This window comes from Globicephala melas, chromosome X, assembly GCF_963455315.2.
Source record: "Globicephala melas chromosome X, mGloMel1.2, whole genome shotgun sequence".
Lineage (NCBI taxonomy): Eukaryota > Metazoa > Chordata > Mammalia > Artiodactyla > Delphinidae > Globicephala > Globicephala melas.
The window spans coordinates 1,016,753-1,044,619 of NC_083335.1; the positions used below are offsets into that span (position 1 = coordinate 1,016,753).

General features: G+C 42.5%; 1 protein-coding gene and 1 non-coding gene across 2 annotated transcripts in view; one reads left to right on the forward strand and one right to left on the reverse strand.

Annotated features, from left to right (window-relative positions):
- The first annotated feature begins 1,030 nt into the window (after positions 1-1,030).
- The window catches only part of F8 (coagulation factor VIII), a 120,354-nt gene continuing 93,517 nt past the window's right edge, over positions 1,031-27,867 (forward strand). The window contains exons 1-6 of the mRNA XM_030850233.2: positions 1,031-1,286; positions 13,285-13,406; positions 16,281-16,403; positions 20,858-21,070; positions 24,324-24,392; positions 27,144-27,245. Of these exons, the coding sequence (XP_030706093.2) occupies positions 1,141-1,286; positions 13,285-13,406; positions 16,281-16,403; positions 20,858-21,070; positions 24,324-24,392; positions 27,144-27,245 (775 nt within the window). The 5' untranslated portion in view covers positions 1,031-1,140. The remainder of the gene's footprint in view (positions 1,287-13,284; positions 13,407-16,280; positions 16,404-20,857; positions 21,071-24,323; positions 24,393-27,143; positions 27,246-27,867) is intronic.
- LOC115849225 (small nucleolar RNA SNORA25) lies at positions 25,221-25,348 on the reverse strand. Its single transcript, XR_004037932.1, has one exon. It is a non-coding gene; the product is annotated as a small nucleolar RNA SNORA25 (small nucleolar RNA).

Sequence of the window (27,867 nt, forward strand, 5' to 3'; positions counted from 1 at the left end):
TCCTATCCGTGCAGAAGTGGACTGTCCGTGATAACACTTCTTATAGAAACCCTGATCAAGATTCTTGTTAGCTCCTATACTTTGAGGCCCTTGGGAGGCTCTCATGCCTCCTAATATACATTAAACTGAGTAGGTTCTCTGCTTGAGCTCAGCATGGCTATATTTTGATGTAAGGAGATATAGCCTATACTCAGGCCAAATGTAAACAACCTTAAGAAGCATCAGGTAGCAACGATGCAAGGGAAATAGATACGTGGATGCTGGGTAGTTATGAGTGCTCTGTAAGCAAATGCAGCCAAGAGAGATATCGGTAGTGCCGGTGGGGCTAGAGAACTTACAGTGTCAAGGCGCTGGTCCAGATTTGAGCTCATTAGAAGGTGAGATTTGAGCCAAGACTTGCAGGAGATGTGGGAGTGGAAACGTGTGGCTATCTGGGAAAAGGGGTTTCAGGTAGAGGAAACAGCAGATGCTAAGGTCCAGGTGCAAGGGTGTGCTCGGTGTTTTAAGGAAGAGCAAGGAGGCCAGTAGCTGGAGTGAGATGAAACCTTGGAGGTGGGGGGAAGGGACATGCAGATCATGGGGAAGACTCTAGGCCATGGTCAAAATGTAGGATTATACTCTGAGTGAGGCCAGAAGCCAGTGGAGGTTTCTGGGCAAAGAAGTAACTGGATCCGCTTTATGGTTTTAAAGGTCATTCATTGGTGTCTGTGAGGGGCAAGGGCGGAAGCAGGGAGACTGTTAGAATATTACTCTTGCTGGTGCAGGTGGATTCCAGAATCTTCAACAACATCAGCCCCCTCTTTCCTTTCCTCAAAGGTTCTGAGCAAAGCAGCATTCTTGTGCCCCTGCTGCTTTCAGAGGTGAACGGGTTAAGCTTTAGCTCAGCCTCCCTTTTCCTACTCAGTTCTTCCTGTGGCTGCTTCCCACTGCCAAAAAGGAAGCAATCCTATCCGTCACTGCTGAGCGCTAATGCTGCTGTCACTGCAGCCAGTCAAGTTCCCTAAAGTCCTTTGAGAAAATTGTGGGACTTTTCACTAAATCATACAAAATTTACCTTTTTTCTCCTGGGAGCCAAAGATATTTTTAGAGAAGAATTAATCTTTCGTTTCTCCAGTCGAACATTTTCTAGCAATCAGAGCCATGCAAATTGAGCTCTCCACCTGCTTCTTTCTGTGCCTTTTGCCTTTCAGCTTTGGTGCCATCAGAAGATACTACCTGGGTGCGGTGGAACTGTCCTGGGACTATATGCAAAGTGAACTGCTCAGTGAGCTGCACGTGGACACAAGGTAAAGGCCTGTTCTAGATGGGCCGGTCAGGATGGTGGGGCTGTGACTCTGGCTGTTTTGTCCATTGCTTCTCTTTGTCACATGCTGCCACACGGGAAACTAGAGAGTGGAGTAGAGTGAGGGCGAAGAGGCAAGCAGCGTAAGAGACAGACCGAAACTTCCCTCAGCCTACCCCACAGCTTCCACAGGGAGAAGAGCCCTAAGACACATCCATATTACATGCAATTTTGCTGTAAGGAGAGTATTAGCCAGGAGTTCAGAAACTTTTCATCTTTTCTGGGTTCTGGTGCATTTGGGGAGAGTAGTATTAAATAATCTTTCCAATATTATCTATGGTCGTTGATTTATTCAGATTTTTCTACCTCTTCTTCAGTCAGTATTGGTTATATACATTTTCCTAGGAAGCAATCGGTTATCCCTAGATTTGATAATGTATTGGTATCAAGTTACATAATAGTCTTGGGATATTGTTAAACTGTTCTGTGTCTGTAGTTATATCTCCATTCTTAGCTTGTGTATGTTCTCTTTACCTCTCATAAATAATATTTCCAGGAAGTTTCTCGATTTTATTGCTTTTGTCAGGACCCATCTTTTGGTTCTATCAATTTCTGTTTTTACTTTCATCAATTCATTTCTTCTTCCTAGCTTCCTTTGGTTCATTTAGTTGATCTAACTTTTTGCTTATTGAGTTGAATGCTGAAGTCATTTGTTTTAAATTTTGTTTTGTTTTCTTTAAATGTGTATTATAAAGATTTAGACCCAATACATATATAACGGCAATGTAAATATTAAATATGGTCATGTCATACGTACGTTACAATCTTTTCTGTTCTTTTTGCTTTGCTCCCCCTCTCCTTCTACTTGAACCCCCTTCTTGATTATCCCCAGTCAGGTGACCCTAGTATGGTAACATATATTCATGTACACGCACGTATGCACATATATGCAAATAAAGGTTTTCTTGGTCATTGTTTTACAAAAATGGGATATTATACACTATTCTCACTCACTAACACCTAATAGAATTCTGTCCAAGACAGTTGGCATAACTTCAGTCTTTTTAATGGCTAAATAAAATTCCCTATTATTCCAGGTTTTTGGCCATTATATCCTATATCATTACATACTGATGCTTTTATTCCTATAGGACAGATTCTCAAGAGGGATATTGCTGGAATGAAGGGAATATTTCCTTTTCAGTTTTAATTTCCAAAAAAGGCTAGAACTCTTCAAACATTTCTACCATCAACATATAGGAGTGCCCTTCTCCCTGCATTCACATCAGCAATAAGTTTTACCTTGTTTTTTAATCTTTGCCAATCTAGTAGGTATGGAGTGATATTTCATCATTACAATAATCACATTCCTTTTATTTCTAATGAGGCTGAACGTCTTTTTAAATGCTTGTTGACTGCTGCATTTATATTTTGAGATTTGACTATTCACATGTTTTGCCCATTTTTCTTTGGGCGCTTTCACTTTTTTTTAGATTATGAGAACTATTTTATTCTTACAAGTATTAATAGCCTATCGCAAGGCACCGTTTATCAAACAATACATCTTTTGTCACTGATTTGAATAAAAACATTCATCATGTAAAATTCTCATATATATTAGTATCTATTTCATTAAATTTCATTAAATTTATACATAAATTTTATTAATATAATAAGTGTAAGTAATTTATTAGGACATTTATCCCTATGCATTTTATAAATACGTTGCTATTGTTAATCAAATGTTTTCTCTTATGTTCTTGATGTTAAGTACCAGAATAGAGAAAAGCTATTGGTTTGTGTATATTCATCTCAAATCTAGCTACCTTACTGAATTCTCATATAAATTCTAATAATTTTACATGGCAGTCTCTATGTGTATTGAATCATATTCAAAATAAGACAGATTCTAGCTCTTTTCCAATGTTTAATCAGTTCTTTCTTTTTCTTATCTTATTGATTTTACTTGAAACAGTCTTCATATTTTGCTTTTTAGAATAACATTTGCTGTTTGTTCTTGATAAGTGGTCTTTGTTACTCCTTGCCATAAAATTTTCATTAGTAATGGCTTTTCAGCGTTCTAGCATCATATGAATTTTGGCCTTTAATATGTTGAGGACAAATAGATTATGTCAGTAGACTTCCTGACATTGAATATCCTTACATTCTTGGAGTAAAATCTAATGTTCATACAATTTGATTATTGTTGGGTTCTATGTGCTAATATATTTTTAGACACTGTGTGCCTTTATTATGTGGGATTGATCTATAGCTTTATTTTTTAATTGAAGTATAGTTGATTTATAATATTGTGTTAGTTTGAAGTGAGGAGCATAGTGATTCAGTATTTTTACATATTATATTCCATCATAGGTTTTTAGAAGATAATGGTTACAGTTCCTTGTGCTATACTGTATATCCTTGTTGCTTACCTATTTTATATATAGTAGTTTGTGTCTGTTAATCCCATACCCTTAATTTGTCTCTCCCCCCTTCCCTCTCCCCTTTGATAGCCATGTTTGTTTTCTATATCTGTGAGTCTGTTTCTGTTTTGCATATACATTCATTTGTATTATTTTTTAGATTCCACATATGAGTGAAATATATAGTATTTGTCTTTCTGTGTCTGACTTATTTCACTAAGCATAATATTCTCTAGGTCCTAAGCATAATATTCTCTAGGTCCATCCATGTTGCTACAGATGGCAAGATTTCATTCTTTTTTATGGCTGAGTAGTATTCCATTGTGTGTGTGTGTGTGTGTGTGTGTGTGTGTGTGTAAAACACATCTTCTTAAGTCAATTGTCTGTTGATGGGCACTTGGGTTGTTTCCATGCCTTGGCTATTGTAAATAGTGCTGCTATGAACATTGGGGTACATGTATCTTTTCAAATTACTGTTTTCATTTTTTTCTGGATATATAACTTTATTTTTTACTATTATTATTAGATTTGGTATTAAAGTTTTATTGGCTTTATCAGATGAATTGGTGAGTGTTCTATCCTTTTCTATTGCCTAAAATAGCTCAAATAACATTAGAGTTATCTGTTGTTTTAAAGTTAGATAAGACTCACATATGAATCCATTTGGTCCAAGTGACATTTGCAATATCTTTAATCATCTCTTCAGGCTCTTCTATGTTAACTAGTCAAATCAAAATTCAACTTATTTTTGGAGTCAGCTTTAATAATTTTATACCTTTCTAGGAAATCATTTCCTTTATTTTTTCAATTTTGTTGCCACTGTGTTGCATATAGCACTCTCTCATGATTCTTTTACTCCACATCATCTGTAGCTATTTGCCCTTTCTCATTCTTAAATTCCTAAATTTTTGTTATTTACCTTTTCTACATGAACAAGTTTATAACGGATTTCTCTTTGGTTGTTGTTGGGGGTGGTCTTTTCAAATAATGAGCTTTTGGCTTTTTTTGTTCTTCTTCGTTATTTTTTAAAATTAATTAATTTATTTTATCTATTTTTGGCCGCATTGGGTCTTTGTTGCTGTGCACAGGCTTCCTCTAGTTGCGGTGAGCGGGGGCTACTCTTCGTAGCGTTGCCCGGGCTTCTCATCGCGATGGCTTCTCTTGTTGCGGAGCATGGGCTCTGGAGCACAGGCTCAGTAGTTGTGGCTCAAGGGCTCTAGAGTGCAGGCTCAGTAGTTGTGGCGCACGGGCTTCGTTGCTCCACGGTATGTGGGATCTTCCCAGACCAGGGCTCAAACTTGTGTCCCCTGCATTGCCAGGCGGACTCTTAACCACTGCGCCACCAGGGAAGTCCCTGGTTATTTTTTATATTTAATTTATTTTCATATTTTATCTTTATCAATGATAGTTTCTTTTGGCTTGTCATGCTATATTTTTTCTAATATCTTAGGGAAAATAATATGTTCTTTTCTCATTCTTTTGTCCTTTGTTTTTAACAGTGAAGGCATTTAAAGCTATACGTTTTTCTCTGAGAACAATTTTTCCATATCCCATCGGTTATGTTATGAAGAGTTTTCTTTTCATTGTTTTCAGTAGAGTCTGTAATATCCTCTTTGATTTCGTTTAGAAGCATGATTTTTAATCACATTTTTAATTTGGTTGTCAAGTTATTTTTTTGGTATTTGGATCAGCTTTGAGCATCCTGTTAGTTTCCTACTGCTGTGTAACAAATTACCTCAAACTTAGCAGTTTGCAACAACATCCATTTATCATCTCACAGTTTCAGTGGGTCAGAAGTCCAGGTGGGCTCAACTAGTTACTCTGCTCAGGATCATACAAGGCCAAAATCAAGGTGTTGACAGGGCTTTGCTCCTTACTGGGGACTCTGTAGGGGAATCCACTTCCGGGCTGAATTGGAATTTAGTTCCTTCTCTCAGTTTCCATGCGGCACCCTCCATCTTCATGCTAGCAAGAGTGCATCAAGTCTGTTTCATGCTTTGGATCTGTCTAACAGAACATATTCAGGAGCATAACACCAAACGGCAAAGGTCACGAGGAACAACATTTTGCCTACCACAGGTGCAGTTTACATACAATGAAACACACAGATTTTCAAATGTACAGTTTGATACGCTTTGGCAAACGCATACAAGTTACATAACCACCACCCTAGTCAACCCTCCTGCAACTTTTCAGTGAGTCTCTCTACCCTTACCTGGCACCAGGCAATAAGCTCCTTTCTGGAATTACAGATGCGCTTTTGGAGTTACAAGGCTTTTATATCAGTAGATTCATACAGTGTGCATTCTTCAGTGTCTGGCTTTTTATCTTAAGCATCGTGATTTGGAAATTCACCTAGGTTGTTGCATGAAGTTGTTCTGTCCTTTTTATTGCTGATTACTACTCAATTATGGGAATATATCACAATGTGTATATCTTTTCCCTGCCACATGGACCTTTGGATTGTTTCCAGGGGCTAATATAAATAAGCCTGCTATGAACATACCTCTGCAAGTTTTTGTGTGGCCATCTGCTTTCCTTTATCTTACATAAATATCTAGGAGTGAAATTGCTGGATCATGCTGAAATGCATGTTTAACTTTATAAGAAACTACCAACAGATTTCTGGAATGGTTGTACCATTTTGTACTCTCACCAACAATGCATGGAAGTGCCAGTGGCAACACATACTGGACAATATTTGATGTCACCAGTATTTAATTTTAGTCATTTTAATGACTATGTGGTGGTATCTTATGTATGTTTAATTTACATTCTCTGATAACTAAAGATGCTGAGCATCTTTGCATGTGTAATTGACCATTCCTGTATCTTATTTAATAAAATGTTTATTCAAATCTTCGGCCCAGTTTTAAATTGGGTTGTCTCATTATTGTTGAGTTTTGAGAATTCTTTGTATATTCTGGATAGAAGTGAATTTTCAGATATACCTGTTTTCAATATTTTCTCCCAGCAAAAAGAGTTTCATTTTAATGAACTCCAATTTATCTATTCTTTTTTCCACTGGTTGCTTGTGGTTTTGGTGTCATATCTAAAAAGCCATTGCCAAATCCAAAGTCACAAAGATTTACACCTGTTCTCTTCTAAGAGGTTTGTAGTTTTAGCTCTTATATTTAGTTCTTTGATACACTGAGTTAACTTTTGTGTATGGTTTAAGGAAGCGATCCAAGCCTGTGGTTGTGCAGTGTTAATGATCCTGAAGTAGAGGCCCAGATGGTCGGTAGCCTGGTATCTAAATGAACCATTGACCATTTATCCATTAATGTTGGTCTTTTTGAAGATTAATATTGAAATATTTGTACTTAATACATTGTGCTTGTATTATAGTTTTCATCTAACACGCAGGCTGAGGTATAGTGAATAATAGACCAAGTGTAAAATTGAATTGAATGGAGAAAATGATTTATTATCTAGCTTTCTGTTGTTTTATAGGCAGTCACATGTATTTACCAGGAAAAAGTTGATAGAATTTTTATTTTGATGACACCATTTTATAGTCTAGATTATTTTGATACTGATTAACAGGATAAGCTGACTCTGGACACATCCTGACAACCTCTGCCAAGGTCTGAAACAAACATCTGGGAAAATTCAGTTTTGTATTATCTATTCCTGCAGCTGCTCAACTTCTTCTAAGCAAGGGTCAGGGAATATAATAGGTTTTCCGATTGGTTTTAGATAAAATGTGAAAGAACAGTTCAGGTCAAGGACATTGTTGCCAAATATATTTGGCAAGATTTATATATCAAACCTCAAGGGAAATACACAAACAAAAAACCCACATAAGTTAGGAAGGAGTAAAATCTGTGAACCCGGGAACATTTTGTCACTTACTGTGCAGATTACCCTGAATCTGAGACATAAATCACGTCCCACTTGACTAGGGCCTAGGCCTTCTGTTTCTGTCTCACAATCTTGATCTTTTATCTGGCTTTTGGTTTTCACTCTTCCCTCAGAGAGAGAAAAATTTGTTTTCTGTGTGCTCGTGATCCTGTTCCTTCTCTGCTCGTCCAAGCTCTTGATCTAGTAAACATTTTTTATGTCTTATATTTTCATTTTAGTCATAAATATTAAAGTGAAAGTACTGTGCTAGTGTATGTCAAAATACCTATCTCTGGACATGGGTCTGAGTCTTGTTAGAAACCAATGGAAACTTTGGAGAAACTGAGTAGGGTAGACTCAGGAGAACCAAGGAGATGGAGTGGGAAAAGGGGAAGGGAACAAACTAGGGATGAGTTGATGACTGTGGAAGGGCATAGTCTCAAATTGGCCAGGAGATGGGACAAATGAACCGAAGGGAGGAGTATACTCAATGATGTAGGCATCAAATAATGTTAAATGACTAAAAGCCATGTAGGTCTATGCCTAGGCTAATGCCATGGAAATTTCTAGAGATGGATGAAATTACAGCACATTTAAATATGAATTAATATCACCATTTGGGTTCCCCAGAAGCAGACTGTGAGATGGATATCAACGTGCAGGAATTTTATTTAGAGTGTTCTTGGGATCAATACCTGGGAAAGCAGGCGAGGGCGGAGGGAGAAGCTGGGCCGCAGTGCAGGCCAGCCCTACAAGGAGCTCTGGAGCGGGAAAGACCCTTCTGCGTTGTCCCACTTGGGCCAACGCGGCCAGGCCCCCTGTGTCTCAGTACTGATCAGTCATTAAGCACTGGCTCTCGTGGGAAGGGGCGTGGCTATCCTGGGGAGGGGGCGTGACCTGCTCCAGAAAGGGGCTGTGGTCCGCTCTGGGAATGGGCGTGGCCTCCCTGAGAAGGGCCAGTGGGCTGCTTTGGAAAAGGGGAGTCCAGGCCCTGTGGGCGGGGCATGAGCCCGGCGGGCCGCTCCTCGAAGATACCGGAGCTGAGGGCTGTCCTCCAGCAGCACCCATCCCCCAGGTGGCCGGGTTCGAGTACCTTCCGGGCCGCCCCCTCCCCATCGCCATCACAGCCCCCGCTCACTCACTGTCCATGTGCTCACCTGCATCGGGGGCAGCTTCTCCAGGCCCCAGGGGCCGTCTCATCGCGCCCCTCACCTGGTGTGGCTGCCCTGGGGTGTGGCCCACTCCTGCCTGCTTCGCGTGAGACAGCCCTCCCCCCTGGTGGTCGTGCCCCGGGGGCTCCTCGTCTGGCGCGCCGCTCCTTGGGTACGCTAGCCCCAGGTGCCCAGGCGGCGCCCCTGCTTCTCACTCAGTGAGACTCTTGTGTTTTGTGCTGTGAGGACCTTCTACACTGCCGAGCCCAGAGCTGCAGGTGGAGGTGGGCGGCGCAGACTCCCCGGGTGGGTCACGGGGGAAGAGAGGTTCTTTTGCTGCCATTCTTTGGTTCCTAAACCCGTGTGTTCTCATTGGGGCCACAGAACCATCTTTGAATCAATGCATATCCAGCACCTTGGAGGTTGACCCTCTATCCTTATGGAGCCCTGCCTCCAAGCTGGAGCTTTAGCTGTGCCTTTAAGAGGTCATTCCATTGCTCTCTCTGTCTGGCAGCTTCTGTATGGGGTGGCATCTGATAAAGCCAGTGGATGCCATGGTCATGGGCTCACTCCAGCACCTCCTTTGCTGTACAGTGGTCTCCTGGTCTGATATGATACCATATGGGATCCTACATCAGTGAATCAAACCCTCTGTGAGCCCTCAGACAGTGGTGCTGGCTGAGGCCCTGCAGGCAGGAAAGCTAACATATCCCTGAAATACATGTCTCTTCTCTTCAGAATGAAGAGCCAGCCCTTCTAGGGTGGAAGGGATCCAATGCAATTTGCCACCGAATCGCTGGCTGGTCTCCATGATGGACAGTGCCCAGTTAGGAACTCAGCATTGGTTTCTGTTGCTGGCAGGTTGGATTTGGGGAGGCAACACAAGTTAAATCAGCCTTAGTCAGTGGGAACCCTTGCTTTTGGGTCCATGCATTCATTCTCTCCACGCCTCCACAGCCGCTTGGCTCACATCTTGCCAGCACTGAGATGGCCCATGTAGAGGCTGGCTAATGGTAATCGTCAGTCATTTTGTCTGTTATTGTTTTGCACTTCTTCCACAGTAGCTATTCTCTGATGGCATTAACATATGACATGAAGGTTTTTTATTTTGTACCCACTCACTAATATGCCTTCGCCCCAGACATCCTTGTCCTTGACCTTCCAGTCCTTTTCTTTCTAGGCCCTTGAACAGCCAGCCAAGCCATTTGCTGCCGTCCATTAGTCTGTATATATTTGAACCTTGGGCGGTTTTCTCTTTCTGCTCAAAGTGAACAACCAACATTAGCCAGAATTTGGCCCACTGGGAGATTATCCTTCACCATTGTCTATTGAATCCACCCCTGAGTGGGGCTGTAATACAACAGCAGTCAATTTTTGGCTCGTACCTGAATACCAAGCTGACCCAACTGTACATAATCTCAGGCTTCTTCCCCCACCCCCAGCAACTGGTCGTCAGGGACCCCCCACATGACTGTGGGTGTGACTTGAGGTAAAGGTGGCTGTGTAGCACGAGTAGATGAGATGGGCCTCTGACAATCTGCTCATTCAGCCTGCTCGTGCACTCTGGTCCATGCAGATCCCCACGCCTGCCTCCGTGAATCAGCTCCTTTTACTGGAAGGGCTTCCTTATCAGTACGCTGGCTTCTGGCCCTCAGCCAGTACATAGAGTCACTTGTCCTGGCCTTGGGCTGGCCGAGCTGCTCCCGGCACGTGCTTTCTCGGGTGTCCTGGAAACCCTGGGATTGAGTGAGCTGCAAGGCTCCCTGGGAGGGGAGGGCTGTCAGGGAGGAGAGAATTAAGTCAGTCTCATCTTTGCCTCCTCCTTGAGAGAGGTGTATGCAAAACAGTGCACACTTGGAAGGAGTGTCTTCAGTCCATCTGCTGCTCCATCCCTCCAAGGCTGCTGAGGTCTTCCTCTGTGACTGTCGCTTGGCCAGTTTCTCTCGTGCTTGCAACAATCTTCATGTGAAGCAAGAGCTGCTAAACTGTTAGGTGCCGGCTCACCATTTTCAGGCTCGGCCAAAGCCTTGTGTCTTCTGAAGGGGCGTCTCCCTCCTTTCCTGGGCTTGTCCTTCCTCCTTGGTTTCAACACTGTCTAGGGCTCACAGGGCTTCCTTCTGCAAGTGGCTGTCTGGTGTGTCTACCTGTGTCTATGCCTCTTCTTTCCACCGTCGCCTGCCGTTCGTGTTGAGTGCGACTCCCAGAAACTCGCATAGCAGCGTCTGCTCTGTCTGCCATTCGATGCACTTTTATTTTTCACCAGAGCCGTTCAAACCTACGTCTCTGGGCCACACCCCTCATCAGAGCTCCAGGGGCACAAACTCGGGGACCTACCAGATGGTTCCACCCTGCTGGGTACCAGCTTCGCCTTAGCATAGCCGCAGTTTGGGTGGGCGGAGGGCCACTGTGTGCCTCACGAAAGAGCTCTGACAGCCTCACGCCTACCCTTTCGCTGGGAAGCACCGTTTGGGGGCCTTTTAAGTTTTCGGTCGTTCTGAGCGGGGTTCTGCTAATCACGGGTGACAGCATTGCCACAAATTTATAGCTGTCGGTGAATTATCTGAAAGCACATGGGATGAAAAAGAATGTTGCCAACCAACATTGTGCAAGTGGTGACAACTTCTGTGTTTCCTTGGGTGATTTTATAGCTTTTTAAGCACACAAATTTCAAAAAAAAAAAAAAAGGATTGTCTGCTTTTTTTCTTTTGTGTATGTATGTGTGCGGGAAGTTTATTGGGAGGAGTTCACTGGGGCTCAGCTTACCGAGGCTCACCAAGTGCCTGGATAGTTTCCCTGAGGAATGATGACATATCAGGGCCTTAGTGTTGGTCTCTGTCCCTGGCAAGCTGGGCGTTTACAACAGCAGTAGCTAGATCAGCCTTGGTGAGTCCATGATGTTGAGCCCACGCACAGTCACCATCACGGCTCCTCCATTTATATGTCCATCTTGGCAGCACTGGGGTGCCAACGACTGAGGCTGGCTAACATCGACTGGCTAAGTCATTCCGTTTACTTGGTTGTTTGGTGCAGTTTCCTTGGCAGAAAGTGCAGCATTTATTGCAAGACGCCCAACCTGGGGCCAAGCAAGGAGAACGGGCAGCTCATATGCTCAAAAGACCCGAACACCCCGCTGGCTTTCGGGGAAGGGCTTTTGAAGGCAAGGTGAGGGAGGGGGTGGCGGGATACCTGATCAGCTTATGGACGTTCTTCTGACTGCTTGGTGGTGAGGTAACCAGGTGGTATTTCGGGAGGGAGTCAACATCATCAGCCTTCTGGTTCCAGTGGTCTGGGGTCTACACGCCGGTGGTCAGCACGCCCTTACCTTCTTCCGCCCGGTGGGGGTCTTAGTATATGCAAAACAACTCAGGGATATGACTCAGGGTATGATCTATAGCCCTTGAGGAGCAAATTTCTCTCTCCTTTTCAGTGTTGGAAGTTTCTGTTGTCATATGCTCAAGCTCAGAGATTTTTTCCTAACAATATCCAGTTTACTAAGGAGCCTATCAAAGGCACTCTTCATTTCCATTACAGTGTTTTTGATCTCTACCATTTCTTCTTGATTTTTCTTAGAATTTCCATCTTTCTGCTTCTATTATCCATCTGTTCTTACATGTTGTCTACTTTTTACATTAAAATATTTAACATATTAGTCATAGTTTTTTTTTAAATTTCTGGTCTAATACTTCCAACATTCTTGTCATATCTGACTCTAGTTCTGCTGCTTGTTCAGTCTCTATGAACTGTGGGGTTCTTTTTTAATGCCTTTTAGTGTGCCTTGTAAGTTTTTGTTGAACGATGGATGTGATGTACTGGATAAAAGGAACTTCGGTAAATTAGGCCTTTAGTAACGTGGTGGTGAGGTGTGGGGAAGTGCTCTATAGCCCTGTGATCAGGTCTCAGTCTTTCAGTGAGCCTGTGCCCCCGGACTGTGGACTTCACCACTGCTTCTCAGTCTCACCCCTTGACACAGGCTGGCTAGAGTTGGGTATTTCCTTTCCTCTACATGGAAGGAGAAGCAGGGTGATGTTGGGTATCTTCCTTCTTCCAGGTAGATGAAGCTGTGATTAAAGTCCCAGAATGATAAGCTCTGGAAAAATAATTTCTCATGAGGGCAGGCATAAGAACAGAATGCTCTGGCATATTTTAACTTTTTTTATTTTTATTATTTTTTAAAATTTATTTATTTTATTTCCTACTACAGCACTGGTTCCCACAGGCATTCCTACTTGAAGGTTTCTGTTCTAGTCAGTTGTGATTCTCTGCATTCACCTGTCTCTCTAATTTGGGGGGCAGCAGTTTTCTCTGTGACTTCATATACAGCTTCCAATCTGCCTTGTTAACAGTAGAGGAGAGTGGGATGGAAGCATTACTTCCAGCTGTTTTTTAAATTATGTTTTATTTTTTTGGCCACACCACACGGCATGCGGGATCTTAGTTCCCCGACCAGGGATCGAACCTGAACCCACTGCACTGGAAGCGTGGAGTCTTAACTACTGGACCACCAGGGAAGTCCCATAGCTGTTTTTTAAAGTGGGTTCAAAGAAGGGTCAACCAAAATGAATGACTTTTTCCTTTTTTCACACAGGTTTTCTCCTAGAGTGCCAAGATCTTTTCCATTCAACACCTCAGCCATGTACAAAAAGACTGTGTTTGTAGAGTTCATGGATCAGCATTTCAACATTGCCAAGCCCAGGCCACCATGGATGGGTAATGCAAACAATATTGACTCATTGTTATGAAACTGGGTATCTTATTTCCTTGCAAGGATTCCCCAGTCTTGGGGCTGCAGTTTCCTTGGCCAGGCTTCCCTTATTACCACCTCTCGGGGAAATACACTGGCTGAATGGTCTCAGTCTTCTTACTGGGCCCTCCTCCTCTGCTTGAGTGCCCTTTATCTTGGACCTGGGTTCATTTTATTTTCTCTCTGCTTCCAATCCCTAGCTGATCTTATCCAGTCTCATGGCTTGAAAATATCATACATGCCAATAAGTCCCAAGTTTATATCTCTAGTTCAGACTGCTTGCTTGATACCTCCACTTAGGTGTCAAATAAGCACGTAACAAGATGTTAAGATGAGACATTTCCTACCTTAGAATGATTGCTCAGAATTATAGGTGACAAGTACCCCCAAATTCTACAGAGAGATATCAGGCCACCTATTCAGGACTTGGTCAGGTAGTGGTCCAAAATTGGTTCAGCAACCTTTAGCCCATCATATACCTCCAGCCTATATAAAAGAAGGTTAGGAACTTATGAAAGAGTTTAGATTTGAATATTTCTTTTTTTTAAACGTAATTAATTAATTAATTTTTTGGCTGCCTTGTGTCTTTGTTGCTGCACGTGGGCTTTCTCCAGTTGCCTCGAGCAGGGGCTACTCTTCATTGTGGTGCGCGGGCTTCTCATTGCGGTGGCTTCTCTTGTTGCAGAGTATGGTCTTTAGGTACGTGGGCTTCAGTAGTTGTGGCTCGCGGGCTCTAGAGCGCAGGCTCAGTAGTTGTGGCGCACGGGCTTAGTTGCTCCGTGGTATGTGGGATCTTCCTGGACCAGGGCTGGAACCCATGTCCCCTGCACTGGCAGGCGGATTCTTAACCACTGCGCCACCAGGGAAGTCCCCTTGAGGATTTCTTTTGAAAGCATTTTGGTGTTTTGTATATTCCCATGGGGGGAGGGCGGCCTCTCCCTCATGTCAAGCTGCAGTGAGGGAGGCTTCAGGAGAATCATTTAGAAAACTTGACATAGTTCTTCTGGAGCTTGGAAGATACTGACTAGTGCCTGATTTTTATCTGGAAAAACTTTCAATGCCAGAGTGTTGGGGAGCTTCCCCTGATGGCGTAATAAGGAGAGTGGGCTATAGCAGAGGCTAACTGCACTGCAACTGTTACGTGTGAGACCAGGAAGGTCATAGGACAAGACTCGCCTCAAGAAGACCCTGCCTGAGAGGACTTCCTGCCAGGGCTAGGTGATCCCAACAGAAAAGGTCTATGTGATTGCACTGTCAGAAGCAGAAACTGAGGGGAGAGATAAAGTGACAGCTGGAGAGGGCGTATCCCATGCCAGGGGGAGGTGGAGTAGGGCGTCGCCATATTGAGAGGGAGAGAGTCTCTAAAGAACTCATATAAGTTCTCTAAGAAAGAAAGACCCAGAATTTTGGCATGTGCCACATCCAGGGGGTACCAAAGCCAAGAAAGATCTTGTCAGCATGTCTCTTTTTGCACTTGTCCTTTGTCCACTAGCTCCAACTTTAGAAAGTCCAGAGGCAGTAAAATGAGAAAGCGGTGAAGCTGCCAACCAAACTTCCTTTTCCCATTACAGGTTTCTGAGCCTGTTTCAGAACTGAACTGGAGGAGGGAGGGACCCTTAAATCGCAGGTGACATCAAAAATTTGATATTAGACCAGACTGGATTTATTAGTACCTAAAAATGATACTCTGACTATGTGAAGGTTACTGGAAAAAAGTGGGACTGTTCAAAATGCAGCAAAGGGAAGTCCCACGTGCAATTAAAAACTATGAAAAATAAGCCTATTTCATACTTCCATCCCATTGGGTCCAGCCCATTCAATAAAACCATCTGTAGGCATCTCATACTTAGTATGTATATAAGTCAGAAGTCTTGATTTTCCTCTAAAGTTTCATTCCTGGCGCTCTCACTTCCTTCCCCCCATCTTCAATATCCAACCCATGAGCAGATATTTCTCCAGAAAAGATGGGTTTATTCAGGATCAGCAGAGAATTGCAATCTGGGATCTGCAACCGTGGCAAGCAAAGGGAGAGGAACACAGTTTATAGAGGGGAAAAGGAAGTTGGAAGGGCTAGAGTAAACAAAGAGTCTGTGGCTGCTCATTGGCTGAGTCCTTGCCAGGAAAGATGAGGCGTCTTCTTCCCCTTGGGTTCTGCTATTGTCACAGGGTGTGAGAGCGCCCCCTTCTGGTCTCCCAACTCTATTTAATTGATGTTTCTGTTTATTAATATTTTTTACACTCTTCCTCCAAAACAAGTCCCAAGTCTGCTTCTTCTAAATTCCAAATTCATCCAAACTGCTGTAGCCTACAAAGCCCTACATGTTACGTGCCCTGCCTGCCTCGATAACCTTATTTTCTACTATTCCCTTGCTCATTCACTTTGCTTCAACCACATGTTAGTTTACCATATTTAAAGTGTCCTCTGCTTCCTGCCTCATCATTTTCTAGCACGCCATCATCATTTATAGCATTTATAACAACCTACAATTTTCTTCTTTCTTTATTTACATGCTTAATGTCTCTAAATGTGATCTCCATGATCTGTCTTGTTAACTACCGCATCTCTAGTGCCTAGGGCAGTTTCTAGAATATAGTAGGAACTCAATTATTAGTTGAAAGAATAAATGCATTGAATGAATTGCCAGAAATCTGTCTTCAGAACAACTATGAGGCTGAGCTGGTTATAGCAGTTTATGTATTCATTCATTCAGCTACTACTTTTTATCAATAACCATAGGGGCATGCTTCTCTACTGTGACTTTGACCATCACTTTTGTGATAACAGGTTTTCTGGAGTGCCACCCTCCAAATGACCTTTGGGGGACATCTCATTCTTTCAGGTCTGCTGGGTCCTACCATTCAGGCTGAGGTTTATGACACGGTGGTCATTACACTTAAGAATATGGCTTCTCATCCTGTTAGTCTTCATGCTATCGGCGTATCCTACTGGAAGTCTTCTGAAGGTGAGTCAAATGCCCTCCTATTGTCCTGTCATCCTAGGGACAGAAGAGTATTGAGTATAAGGGCATACAGCTACTGAAAGGTGGATTCGGGATTCAAACCTAGGCCCATTTCATGAAGTCAAGAACCTTGTCATTTCAGTCTAAACCCTAAAGTTTGTTGCTGTTCCCTGTTCTCCCTTGGGGAGCCAGGCCACGGATGTTAAAAATCCCACTGTAGGGGCTTCCCTGATGGCGCAGTGGTTGAGAGTCCACCTGCCGATGCAGGGGATGTGGGTTCATGCCCCGGTCCGGGAAGATCCCACATACCGCGGAGCGGCTGGGCCCGTGAGCCATGGTCACTGAGCCTGCGCGTCCGGAGCCTGTGCTTCGCAACGGGAGAGGCCACAACAGTGAGAGGCCTGCGTAAAGCAAAAAAAAAAAAAAAAAAAAATCCCACTGTATCTGCCTTCCTATGCCCAGAAAACTTCCTAGGGAGGATCAAGGCCCATGGTATAGAAATGAAACAGAATTCTCCTTCTCCTTCCTTAGATTCAGACTTTCCAGATATCTCCTCTGCCTCCCCTCCCACCAATTTCTAAATATGTGATTAGGGCCAACTAGCAGAAGCACAAGCTGACCTCATTACAGCAAGCAACCTGTTTGGCCACAGTCCCCACCCCAACTAGCTTCTCCTTAACCTTCGCAGTGCAGGAAGGGAGTGAAGGGAGAGCCACAACAGACTGTGATATTGCCCAGATAGACTATGGCATATACAGATCAAGAAGATTCAAGTAAATCATTAAGAAATTATTGGAGCACATGCCCTGTATTGTACGGTCTAACTATGCTTATGCGTTGACTAATTTCTCATTCTGAAATTGGAAAGCATTAGTTTTCTAGGTTGCACTCGTTAGGTCAGGGCAGATCTGGACTGGGGGAAGGTGAAAGACAGGAGGGGGCAGGTGCTATAGAGGAAAAGTCATCCCAGGTTCTGACTTGTGCCTGGCAGGCTATTTCTATGAGGTTTATCTACTTGGAAGCTTCCAGAACTAATCTAGGGGCATTTTAGAGAGACCAGCGTTCCCACAATTCTGCAGCTGGGAGCTGACCATAGAGATGACTCTTTTGCACCCTAAGCCTGGTGAGTTCTGGAAAAACAGACTATCATCTCTCACACATACAGCTACAGTGGTTCTTCCCAGGAACAACACAGTGAGTCAATGGCCTAATGCCCATGCGATTTACGATCCTAGCACGAGCCTGTGTATTTATATGTTATGATCCACAGGCTCCTGGCCTTCTTAGACTAGCCTGGGGGCCCCAGGATGTAAGTTAAATCTGTGACGTGATGATGTTGAGTATCAACTTCATGTGCTTGTTGACCTTTCTGATATCCTTTTGTAAAGTATCTGATCAACTGTTTAAATGTTTTCCTGTTGAAAAAAAAATGAGTTGTTTATCTTTTTCTTATTGATTTGTAGAGGTACTTTATATATTCTGAATACAAATCCTTTGACAGATATAAATATTTGCATATCTTCTTCCAGTCTGTAGCTTGAATTTTAATTTTACTCTCTTAATAGTTTTCTTTTTTGGTAAACAGAAGTTCTTAAAGTTAATTAAGCACGAAAATTCAACAGTTAATGAAGCACAAAAAAGGTATCACATTTTTTTCCTTTTATGTTAGAGCTTTGTGTCTTATTTAAGACATTTGCCTATCCCAAGGTCATGAAGAATTTCTTCTATGCTTTCCTCTAGAAGTTTTATTATTTTCCCTTTCATACTTATGTCTGTGACCCATCTTAAATTAATTTTTGTGTATGGTTTCCCTACAGCATCTTTAAACAGCTTTGTTGAGGTATAATTTACATACCATAAAATCCACTCATCTGAAGTAGTTTGATGACTTTTACTAAATTTAGACAGTTCTGCAGCCATCAACACAATCCATGTCAAGAAGTTCTGTCTTTGCAGTTCAAGCCCCATTCCCACTCTCAGTCCCAGACAACTTCTGATCTGATTTCTATCTCTATAGCTTTGCAAGCCTGTCATTTTTATCTCCCAAACCAACTCTGGTAAATTATATTTCAGTTCACCAAATAGTCATCTCCTCCCCCAGAGTGGCAAGAGTACATTTCCCTGCCATATTGTTGTTGGATGTGGCCATATGCTGTATGCCAAGATAGCTAGTTCACATGGAGTGTCTGTCAAAGGAAATTTCAAGTTCGGTCTTGAGCTGAAAATGGAAACCCAGTACTAGAGAAAGGCTTTTAATTTCTTCTCTGGACGAGTGGCGTTCTAAGACACCAACCTAGGCTGTAAGTAGGTCCACAAAATGAGGCTCTGAGTAGGAATGAGATGAGGTTGGCCATGAGCTGCCAAACTTTGAGGGAGCTGTGAAAGACAGTATGGGGGCATACGAGTTAAGAAGTACCAACCTGAAGCTGCTGAGCAGACATCAGGCAAAGGAAAAATAGCTGAAGGCACCAGAGAGTGAAGTGGAGTAGCCTCTGAAACACAGCATTTGTCCTGTGGTAGAGTAGTCATGCCCAGGGGTCACTGAGCTGTGGCCTTTCACGACTGAGACCAACAAAAATCCTTGGCATGGGGAGTCAGAATGTGGGTCTCAACTCCTGCTGGACACCCAGGAATTTGGGATGTCTCAGCAGGGTAGCTTCTGGGGGCCTAGGCCAGACCTGGGGCAAGGCTGACCCAGCAGCAGCAGGGGGTTGACTAGAGGGCTAACCAGGACACTGGAAGCAGACAGGCAGACTTTCTGAACTCTCAAATGTCCCAACAGTGTTCTTCCTCATATAATAGAAGATAAAAATTACACAAAACACATTCTGCTTAGAATATTTGTGGTGGCTGATATATAAGCTCAGGTAAGACTCTGATGGAGACATCAGTAGATATGTGAACTTTAAGGGCTGTGCACAATGCTTTTTCCCAGGCGCCGCCTACTTCACTTGGTCTTGACAAATCAACTTTGTCTTCACCGAAGGATAGACCTTGTTATTAGCAACCTGAGAAGAACCCAAAATCTCAGGTTCAAGCTTTCAACATTCTGAACACCACTTCCTACTTTTCCAGCTGTCATTCTCTCACTGCCCACTCCTACAATTCTTCATTCTCATTGGAATCCACCATGTACTGACCCTACAATTTTTCACCGTCTGCCTTGCCAAGACGGGTATAATTTTCACGCGTTCTTGGCCTCTCATCAACCCCCCAACCCCAACCTTAGTATTAGGAAAAAGGACATTCTTCTCCTAATGAAATATTTCAAACAAAAAAAGGTACAGGAAATAATAGAGCAAACAAACATGTACCCATTACCTCACTTCGGCAAATCTTAACATTTTGCCATGTTTGCTTACTTTATTTTAAGAAATTAAACATTATAGATATAGTTGAAGCCCCTTCTTTACCCGTCCATGATCCCCTCCCTCCCTATGCAAATGTATTCACTATTCAGAATTTTGTACCAACCCACAATCACACAGACACCTGAACCACACTCTCCAACCTGAGGTACAACTCACGTTTTTCTAAATGTCCCCCAGGATCTGCCAAGCACAGGTATTGGTCTGCTTTTGCTTCTGGATGAAGCCAATTGTCCGTAGTGCTCACTGGAGGGGCACCCCTTTAGCAAAGAGGCTGACTTTATAGTGGGCCAGTGCAGGGGGTCTCTTGTACAGCTCTGCTGGAGAGGTCCCTCTATTAGATGTATAGCTGTTGTGGGGTACGATGGGGTATAGATGAGGAGCACCCTGAATGCCTTGGGAGGCTCTGGAGTCTCAGAGACCCTGATGAATCTGAGAAGCTAAGGTGCGTTGCTAGAAAAATAGTTCAATAGAAGTATAAGTGTTATGGTCAGTGAGTTTCAATATTTTCTACTTCAGTCCACTGAAATGATGTAGAAGCAATGACACGTCACTAACAATGAAAACATATAGTGCTCAGTGTAGAATAAAGGTATCAGGCTAATCCAGGGGTCAATTTTAACATCACTAAGGATGGGACAGCCAGAAAATATCTGCCCCTGATATGGTCTGGCCCGCCAGAGAAGAACCAAGTTAAAAACAACATTTAAAAAAATCTCTGCGTCTCACCCTTCCCTGACCCTCACCAGTGCTCAGTAAAGAGTCTGGGACGAGAGTACATACCCATGTATGTCTACTGAGTTGAACTGACTTGAATTAGGTAAAAAGATGCAATAATGAAAGCAGTATTATTGTTACAATCTGGAGGTCTCAGAGGACCACTCAACCGCTCATGTTTGCATTAGTGGTCAAGAACTCCTCTGCAACATATAAGGCTTCTCCCCATGTATAGCTGCTACTTGTTAGTATTCCAAATTAAGTTTCAGGAACACTGTTTCTTGTGTAGAGTCTACTGGTGACAATAAACTTGATGTTTCCTTGAGTGGGCAATGGGCATAGGAAGGACAATTTTATCCCTCCTTGATTTAGGTGCTGAATATGAGGATAAAACCAGCCAAAGGGAGAAGGAAGATGATAAAGTCATTCCTGGTAAAAGTCATACCTACGTCTGGCAGGTCCTGAAAGAAAATGGTCCAACGGCCTCTGACCCACCATGTCTCACCTACTCATATCTTTCTCATGTGGACCTGGTGAAAGACGTGAACTCAGGCCTCATTGGAGCCCTGCTGGTTTGTAGAGAAGGTAAGTATAAGAAAGAGTAGGATTGAGATGAAATAAGCCGGCAAGTACAAACATCTGAAAGAGGTTTCCTTTCCCTAGTGTCCTGCCAGGGAAAGGAGAATAATGTAGTCTCCGAGAAGAACAGATGCCCATCCTGTGTAGCCAGAATGCACTCTAACGTTCAAGAAAGCCAAGTTCTGGAATTAGCTCTCTCTTCTCTTCTTCTGCTTTCTACTTCAGATATCCTATGGGCTGTCTCAGTAGTGCCTTTTATAATTTTGTGTTAGGTGCCTTGAAACCTCCATGAAGGTAAATACATCCAAGTGTGTGATCAATGGCATATAGACCACTTCAGGAGGTTAGTCATCTGTAACCCAAAAACATAAAAATCTGAGAAAAGCAAGCATTTATACATGTTTATAAGTTCTTATTCTAAAAATCATAGTAATTTAAATTAAACCTCTTATAAAAAATTTTTTCCCGGGAATTCCCCGGCGGTCCAGTGGTTAGGACTCTTCACTCTCACTGCTGAGGGCCCGGGTTCAATCCCTGGTCATGGAACTAAGATCCCACGAGCTGCACGGTGCAGCCAAAAAAAAAAAAATTATTGAAGTATAATTGACCTACAACACTATTATAGCTCTAAGTGCACAACATAGTGCCAAGTGAATGAACAAATGAAAAGATGCTCAACTTGCTAATCATCAGGGAAGTACAAATCAAAACCTTGAGCTATCACTTCACACATATCAGAATAGCTATTATCAAAAAGACCACAAATAACAAGTGTTGGCAAGGATGTGGAGAAAAGGGAACCCTTGTGCACTGTTGGTGGGAATGTAAATTGGCACAGTCATTATGGAAAACAGTATGGAGGGTTCTCAAAAAATTAAAAATAGAGCTACCATATGATCCAGCAATTCCACTTCTGGGTATTTTTCAGAAGAAAATGAAAGCTCTAATTCGAAAAGATGTATGTACCCCAATGTTCATTGCAGCACTATTTACAACAGCCAAGATATGGAAGCAACCTAAGTGTCCATCAACAGATGAATGGATAAAGAAGATGTGGGGAATATTACTCAGCCATGAAAAAGAATGAAATCTTGCCATTTGTGACAACATGGATGGACCAGAGGGCATTATCCTAAGTGAAATAAGTCAGAGGGAGAAAGAAGATACTGTATGATTTCACTTATATATGGAATCTAAAAAACAAAATAAATGAGAGACTTCCCTGGTGGTCCAGTGGTTAAGAATCCATGCCCCCAATGCAGTGAGCATGGGTTCAGTCCTGGGTTGGGGAATTAAGATCCCACATGCTGCACAGCATGGCCAAATAATAATAATAACAAAACAGAAACAAATTCATAGATAAAGAGAACAAACAGGTGGTTACCAGAGGGGAGAGAGGTGGAGGGATGAGTGAAATAGATGAGGGAGACTAAGAGGTACAAACCTCCAGTTACAAAATCAATTTGTCACAGGGATGAAATGTGCAGTGACTGTAATAACTTTGTATGGCGGCAGATGGCGCCTGGACTTCTTGTGGCGATCTCTTGTAATGTATAGAGACACAGAGTCACTATGTTGTGGACTTGGATTATATGTATAATGACATGTGTCCATTATATTAGTATCATACAGTATCATATACGCCATATAGTATCACATATCATAGAGTATGACATATATGTCATATATAGTATCATATCACTGCCCTAAAAATCCTCTGTGCCCTGCCTATTCATCCTTCCCTCTCCTACCCTCTGGCAACCACTGTTCTTTAAATTGTCTCCATAGTTTTGCCTTTTCCGTATGTAGCCTTTTCATATTGGCTTCTTCCACTTAGTAACATGCATTTAAGGTTCCTCCATGTTTTTCATGGCTTGATAGCTTCTTTCTTTTTAGTGCTGAATAGTATTCTGTTGTCTGAATGGACCAGTTTATTTATCCATTCACCTACCGAAAGACATCAGTTTCACTACTTGATAATTTAAAAAATATATAATAAAAAAATTAAAATCTTTTCAGACAGCTTTACCTGTATTTTAAATTTGTATGGGTGAGTTAGTTTCTTCGTCCAATTTAACTTTTACTTTCCAAGCATTAAGTGTACAAGAGAGGACTTCTCTGGTGGCACAGTGGTTAAGAATCCACCTGCCAATGCAAGGGACACGGGTTCGAGCCCTGGTCCGGGAAGATGCCACGGAGCAACTAAGCCTGTGCGCCACAACTACTGCACCTGCACTCTAGAGCCCGCGAGCCACAACTACTGAGCCTGTGTGCCACAACTACTGAAGCCCACATGCCTAGAGCCCATGCTCCACAACAAGAGAAGCCACCACAAAGAGAAGCCCGTGCACTGCAACGAAGAGTAGCACCCGCTCGCTGCAACTAGAGAAAGCTGGTGCACATCAATGAAGATCCAATGCAGGCAAAAATAAATTAATTAATTAATTTTTTAAAAAAGTACAAGAGAGGAAAGAACATTATAAACAAAAATCTTCCTACTCAAAATAAACCTGCAAAGAAAACTTCCCAATCAAGTGAAAAAGTATGCTAAGAAAGACAGCTAACAAATTAAACAGTTAAAGCATGAAGCAAGCTTATTTGTAACATTGATAACTTTAAATATTGATATACATGGTGTTCATTTAAAGTGTGAGTATGTGTTTAATATAGACAGTAGTTATTTTGCTCATAACTTTTTTTTTTTTTTTTTTTTTTTTTTTTTGCGGTACGCGGGCCTCTCACTGCTGTGGCCTCTCCTGTCGTGGAGCACAGGCTCCGGACGTGCAGGCTCAGCGGCCATGGCTCACGGGCCCAGCCGCTCCACGGCATGTGGGATCCTCCCGGACTGGGGCACGAACCCGCGTCCCCTGCATCGGCAGGCGGACTCTCAACCACTGCGCCACCAGGGAAGCCCCCTTTTTCTGTTTTCTGTTTGTTCTGAATATACATATATATGAAATATGGTTATATGGACTTGTAGTTTGTATGTCTTTTTAATTTCTTTTTTAGTAATTAATTCTTAGTGTATTTTATAAAAGCAAGGGTCTGCAACAAATCTGAAATTTTTAAAAAAAGTCCTTTACCCCGAATAATTTTAGAATTACTGGCATAGGAGATGTGACACCAAGGAAATAATGTTATGGTAAAGTTAGCAAGAGACCAAGAGACAAAGCAGTTGATGAAGTAATGTATCCTCGTAGTGTCATTTTCCTATGAGAGGATTTTCAATAGAAGATAAGTGCTCTCACTTCTTTTTCAGGGAGTCTGACCAAAGAAAGGACACAGACCTTGCACGAATTTGTACTACTTTTTGCTGTGTTTGATGAAGGTTAGTGAGCTGCAGTCTGAATTTTGGTCTCCTGAAAGAAATGAAATATATTAATTTAATGTGGTACTTGAGCATGAGGGCTGTTAATGTCCAGAGGAAGTGATTACAGAAAGATCATAAACGACGTTATCATTCAGGAATGATGCAGACAGGGATGAAAATGAATTCCAAGGAAAAAATGTAAGCTGAGTTCCACTGGCAGCTATGAAGTAAGAAGATAGAGTAGCTGGGTAACCTTGTCCCTCTTATTAAATCCATCAACAAAGACTTTTTGCTTTACTTTCTCTTTTTTTTTCCGGTTTGAAGCAAAGAAAAGTTTTATTCTTTGTGCAAAGAACAGAGAAGTGCGAGCTTGGACTCTAGAGCAAACGCCCTTCCGACAGGCCGTAGGCGGGGCTGCTTTATAGGGACGAGGGAAGGGGCGGAGCTCTCCCGGCAGGCGCAGCTGCGGACGCAGTGCGTGCACAGCGTCTCTGCACACGGCCTGCTGCGGCTGTCTGGCCTTGAGCGTCGTGGGCAGCTTCTGCTCCCCGCGGCGCAGCTGCAGACTGCAGTGCGTGCACAGCGTCTCTGCACACGGCCTGCTACAGCTGTCTGGCCTTGAGTGTCATGGGCAGCTTCTGCTCCCAGCGGCGGAGCTGAGTCAAACCAGCAGGTGACGTGTCAAACCAGGAGGTCTGGTGTGAAGGGCTAGGGGCAAGGCCTGTACCCGCGACAACGTTTCATGTATGTCATTTTGTTTTGTTTGGTTGTTTGTTAGTTTTGGTTAAACGTGGGAGACATTTATTTACTTTCCCACATCGCCAATCATGGATACGAGTGGCTAAGGTTTCTATCTCCTCAGGAAAACACAGCCCAATTGAGTGACTATCACATCCTTTGGAGAATTTCAGTCTTTGGTCACAGCATTTAAGAGCTCCTAGTTTTGGTCCCACAAGCCCTTTTTGAAGTGACTTATTGCTTTACTTTCTAAATGCCCCCTGTTATCTTTTAAAGAAATGTTTACTAAAAATCATATATATTTAAGGTGTACATCATGATGATTTTAGATAAATAGATACGGATAGAGAAATGATTACTACAGTCAAACTAACATATCTCCTCACAGAGTTATTTCTTGTGTGTGGTGAGAGCACCCGAAATCTACTCCCTTAGCATATTTCCAGTGTTCAGTGCAGTATGATTAACTATAGTCATCACACTGCACATTAGATCCCCAGAACCTGTTCATCTTAAAACCGAAAGCTTGTACCATTTGACCAACATTTCCCCATTTCCCCAGACCCTGGCAGCCCGCCTCGTGTTCTGTGTTTCTATGAGTATACTTTTTCTTATCTTCATCTCTTACTTTTAAGTAACTTGGGCAAGTTACTTAACCCCTCTGTGTCTCAGTTTTATCCAGTTGAAAAGTGAAATAATAAGTACTATTTCATAGGATGGTTGTAAGGATTAAGCGGGTGATTTCGTCCTCGTCACCGTCATGATCACCTTCTGAAGTGAGACCCCCCCATCGTCTCTCTCCTGACTAGTCTCCTTGTCTTTTTGTGCCCCCTGACACTTCATTATTACTATAGCAGCCAAAGGGAGCCTACCGAAGTGTGAATCTGATCTTGTCACCCCAGCCCTTAAAATCCTTCAATTTTACATCAAGGCAAAATGTAAACGTCTTAACACACTGATACATGACCTAGTCTTTGACGACCTGTCTAGCCTCGTTGTGCTTCTCTTCCTGCCTCACCGTTCATCACCGTTCAAGTTGCAGCCACACCGAACACATTTTGTGTAACACCCAAAACACGCCATGCTTTTCCTTGTGTCCGGACCTTTGCTTATGCTGTTGCTTCTGCCTGGAAAGCCTGTCTCCAGCTTCACACCAAGTTTCTCCTCCTTCTGGTCCAGGTTAGTTGCCTCTTTATATATTTCCACAGCACCTTGAGCTTCCTCCTTATGACACTAAATCATCATTGCTGGCTTTATTTAATATTTATCTTCTTTGACCTTGTATTCCTTTCTCTTCAGGCAAAGTGAGGTTCCTTCTCCTCTCTGCTCCCGTAATAGCCTGTTCTTATCTCTCTTACATCACTCTTCACTCTGTATTATAATTGTCTGCTTCTCTGTCTATTCGAGCTAAATTGTAAGCGCCTAGAAGGTAGAGGCTGTGTCTTCTTTGTCATCAGTGCCTAGTGCTCAGCAGTGTTCAGTAAATATGTTTAACTGAATGAACAAACGAGTGGATCAAGGGATAAATGAACTTATGAGAGTTCCCCAAAGGCTGGGTGCCTCAGAAAGGTTCAGTCCTTTGCACAAGGAGCTGCTAATAATAATATTTATAGTGCCTTTCACTCTTGTTAATTCCAGGGATGAGGTTGGGAAGCTTTTGGGTTCTTGGGCTTTCATTATTGCAAACTGGATGAAGCAGTTAGGACAGGGACAGGTACTGGCAGCCTTTTCCTAGGATGCTTTTCACGTGCCTCCTTTTAAATAAGTCAGCTAATGAATAGAATGAAATCATCATGGTGCAAATTAACCGATATTCTCCCTTCCACTAGTTATCATCTGTCATTATTCCTTTCCAAGTAGTGTCATGGATAAATATAGGGAGAGCTCATTACTTTGAGCGAGAAATAGCTGCCTTTTGGTAACTGTCTTCTCCCTTTTTCTTACTGACTTTGAGGGCAAATCATCTGTGCCTACTGTGCTGACATGAGACAGACACTTAGCTGGCCCTCTATTCGCATCCTCTCTCAACAGGGAAAAGTTGGCACTCAGGAAAAAATGAGTCCTTGACACAGGCTGTGGACCCTGCATCTGCAATGCACACAATCAATGGCTATATAAACAGGTCTCTGCCAGGTATGTACAGCCTGCTCAAGAATCCTCAAGAGCTTCTGCATTCACCACAGAGCTCTCTTCTCCAGTTCTCCTCAGTTATCTGAAAATTAAGGTTTCTTTTGCTTAAATGTAAATGGGCATCCAAGGCTGAACAGATATTTAAGGAGAGCCTGAAACACAAAGACAATATGCAAAGATAAAGAAAAGTAGTATGCCTTGCCTTATCATCCGTTCCATCTGGATGTTCCTGAGTTACATCCTTTTATAATAAATATAATAAACAGGTTTCTAGTAAGTAAAAAAAAAAGTAATAATAGGATTATATGAAAAAGAAACAATCAAAACAAGAATATGCTCACAAAATTAGGAATATGATTGTCAAAATACAAACTTAATAGAAAGTGGTATAAAGCAAACCTCCCAGAAAGCAAAACAAAAAGAGATTGAGAAAGCAAATCTCCCAGAAAGCAAAAGAAAAAGAGATTTTTAAAATCAAAGAAATGATAGAATGAAGTGTTAAAAAAAGAAAAGAGTTGAGTCTTTATATAAAAATTTCCCAGCAGGATAAATAAAAAAGTATCCCCACACAAAATTAGGTTTGTGGAATTTCAAAGAACAAAGAGAAGATATATAAGCTTCCCCT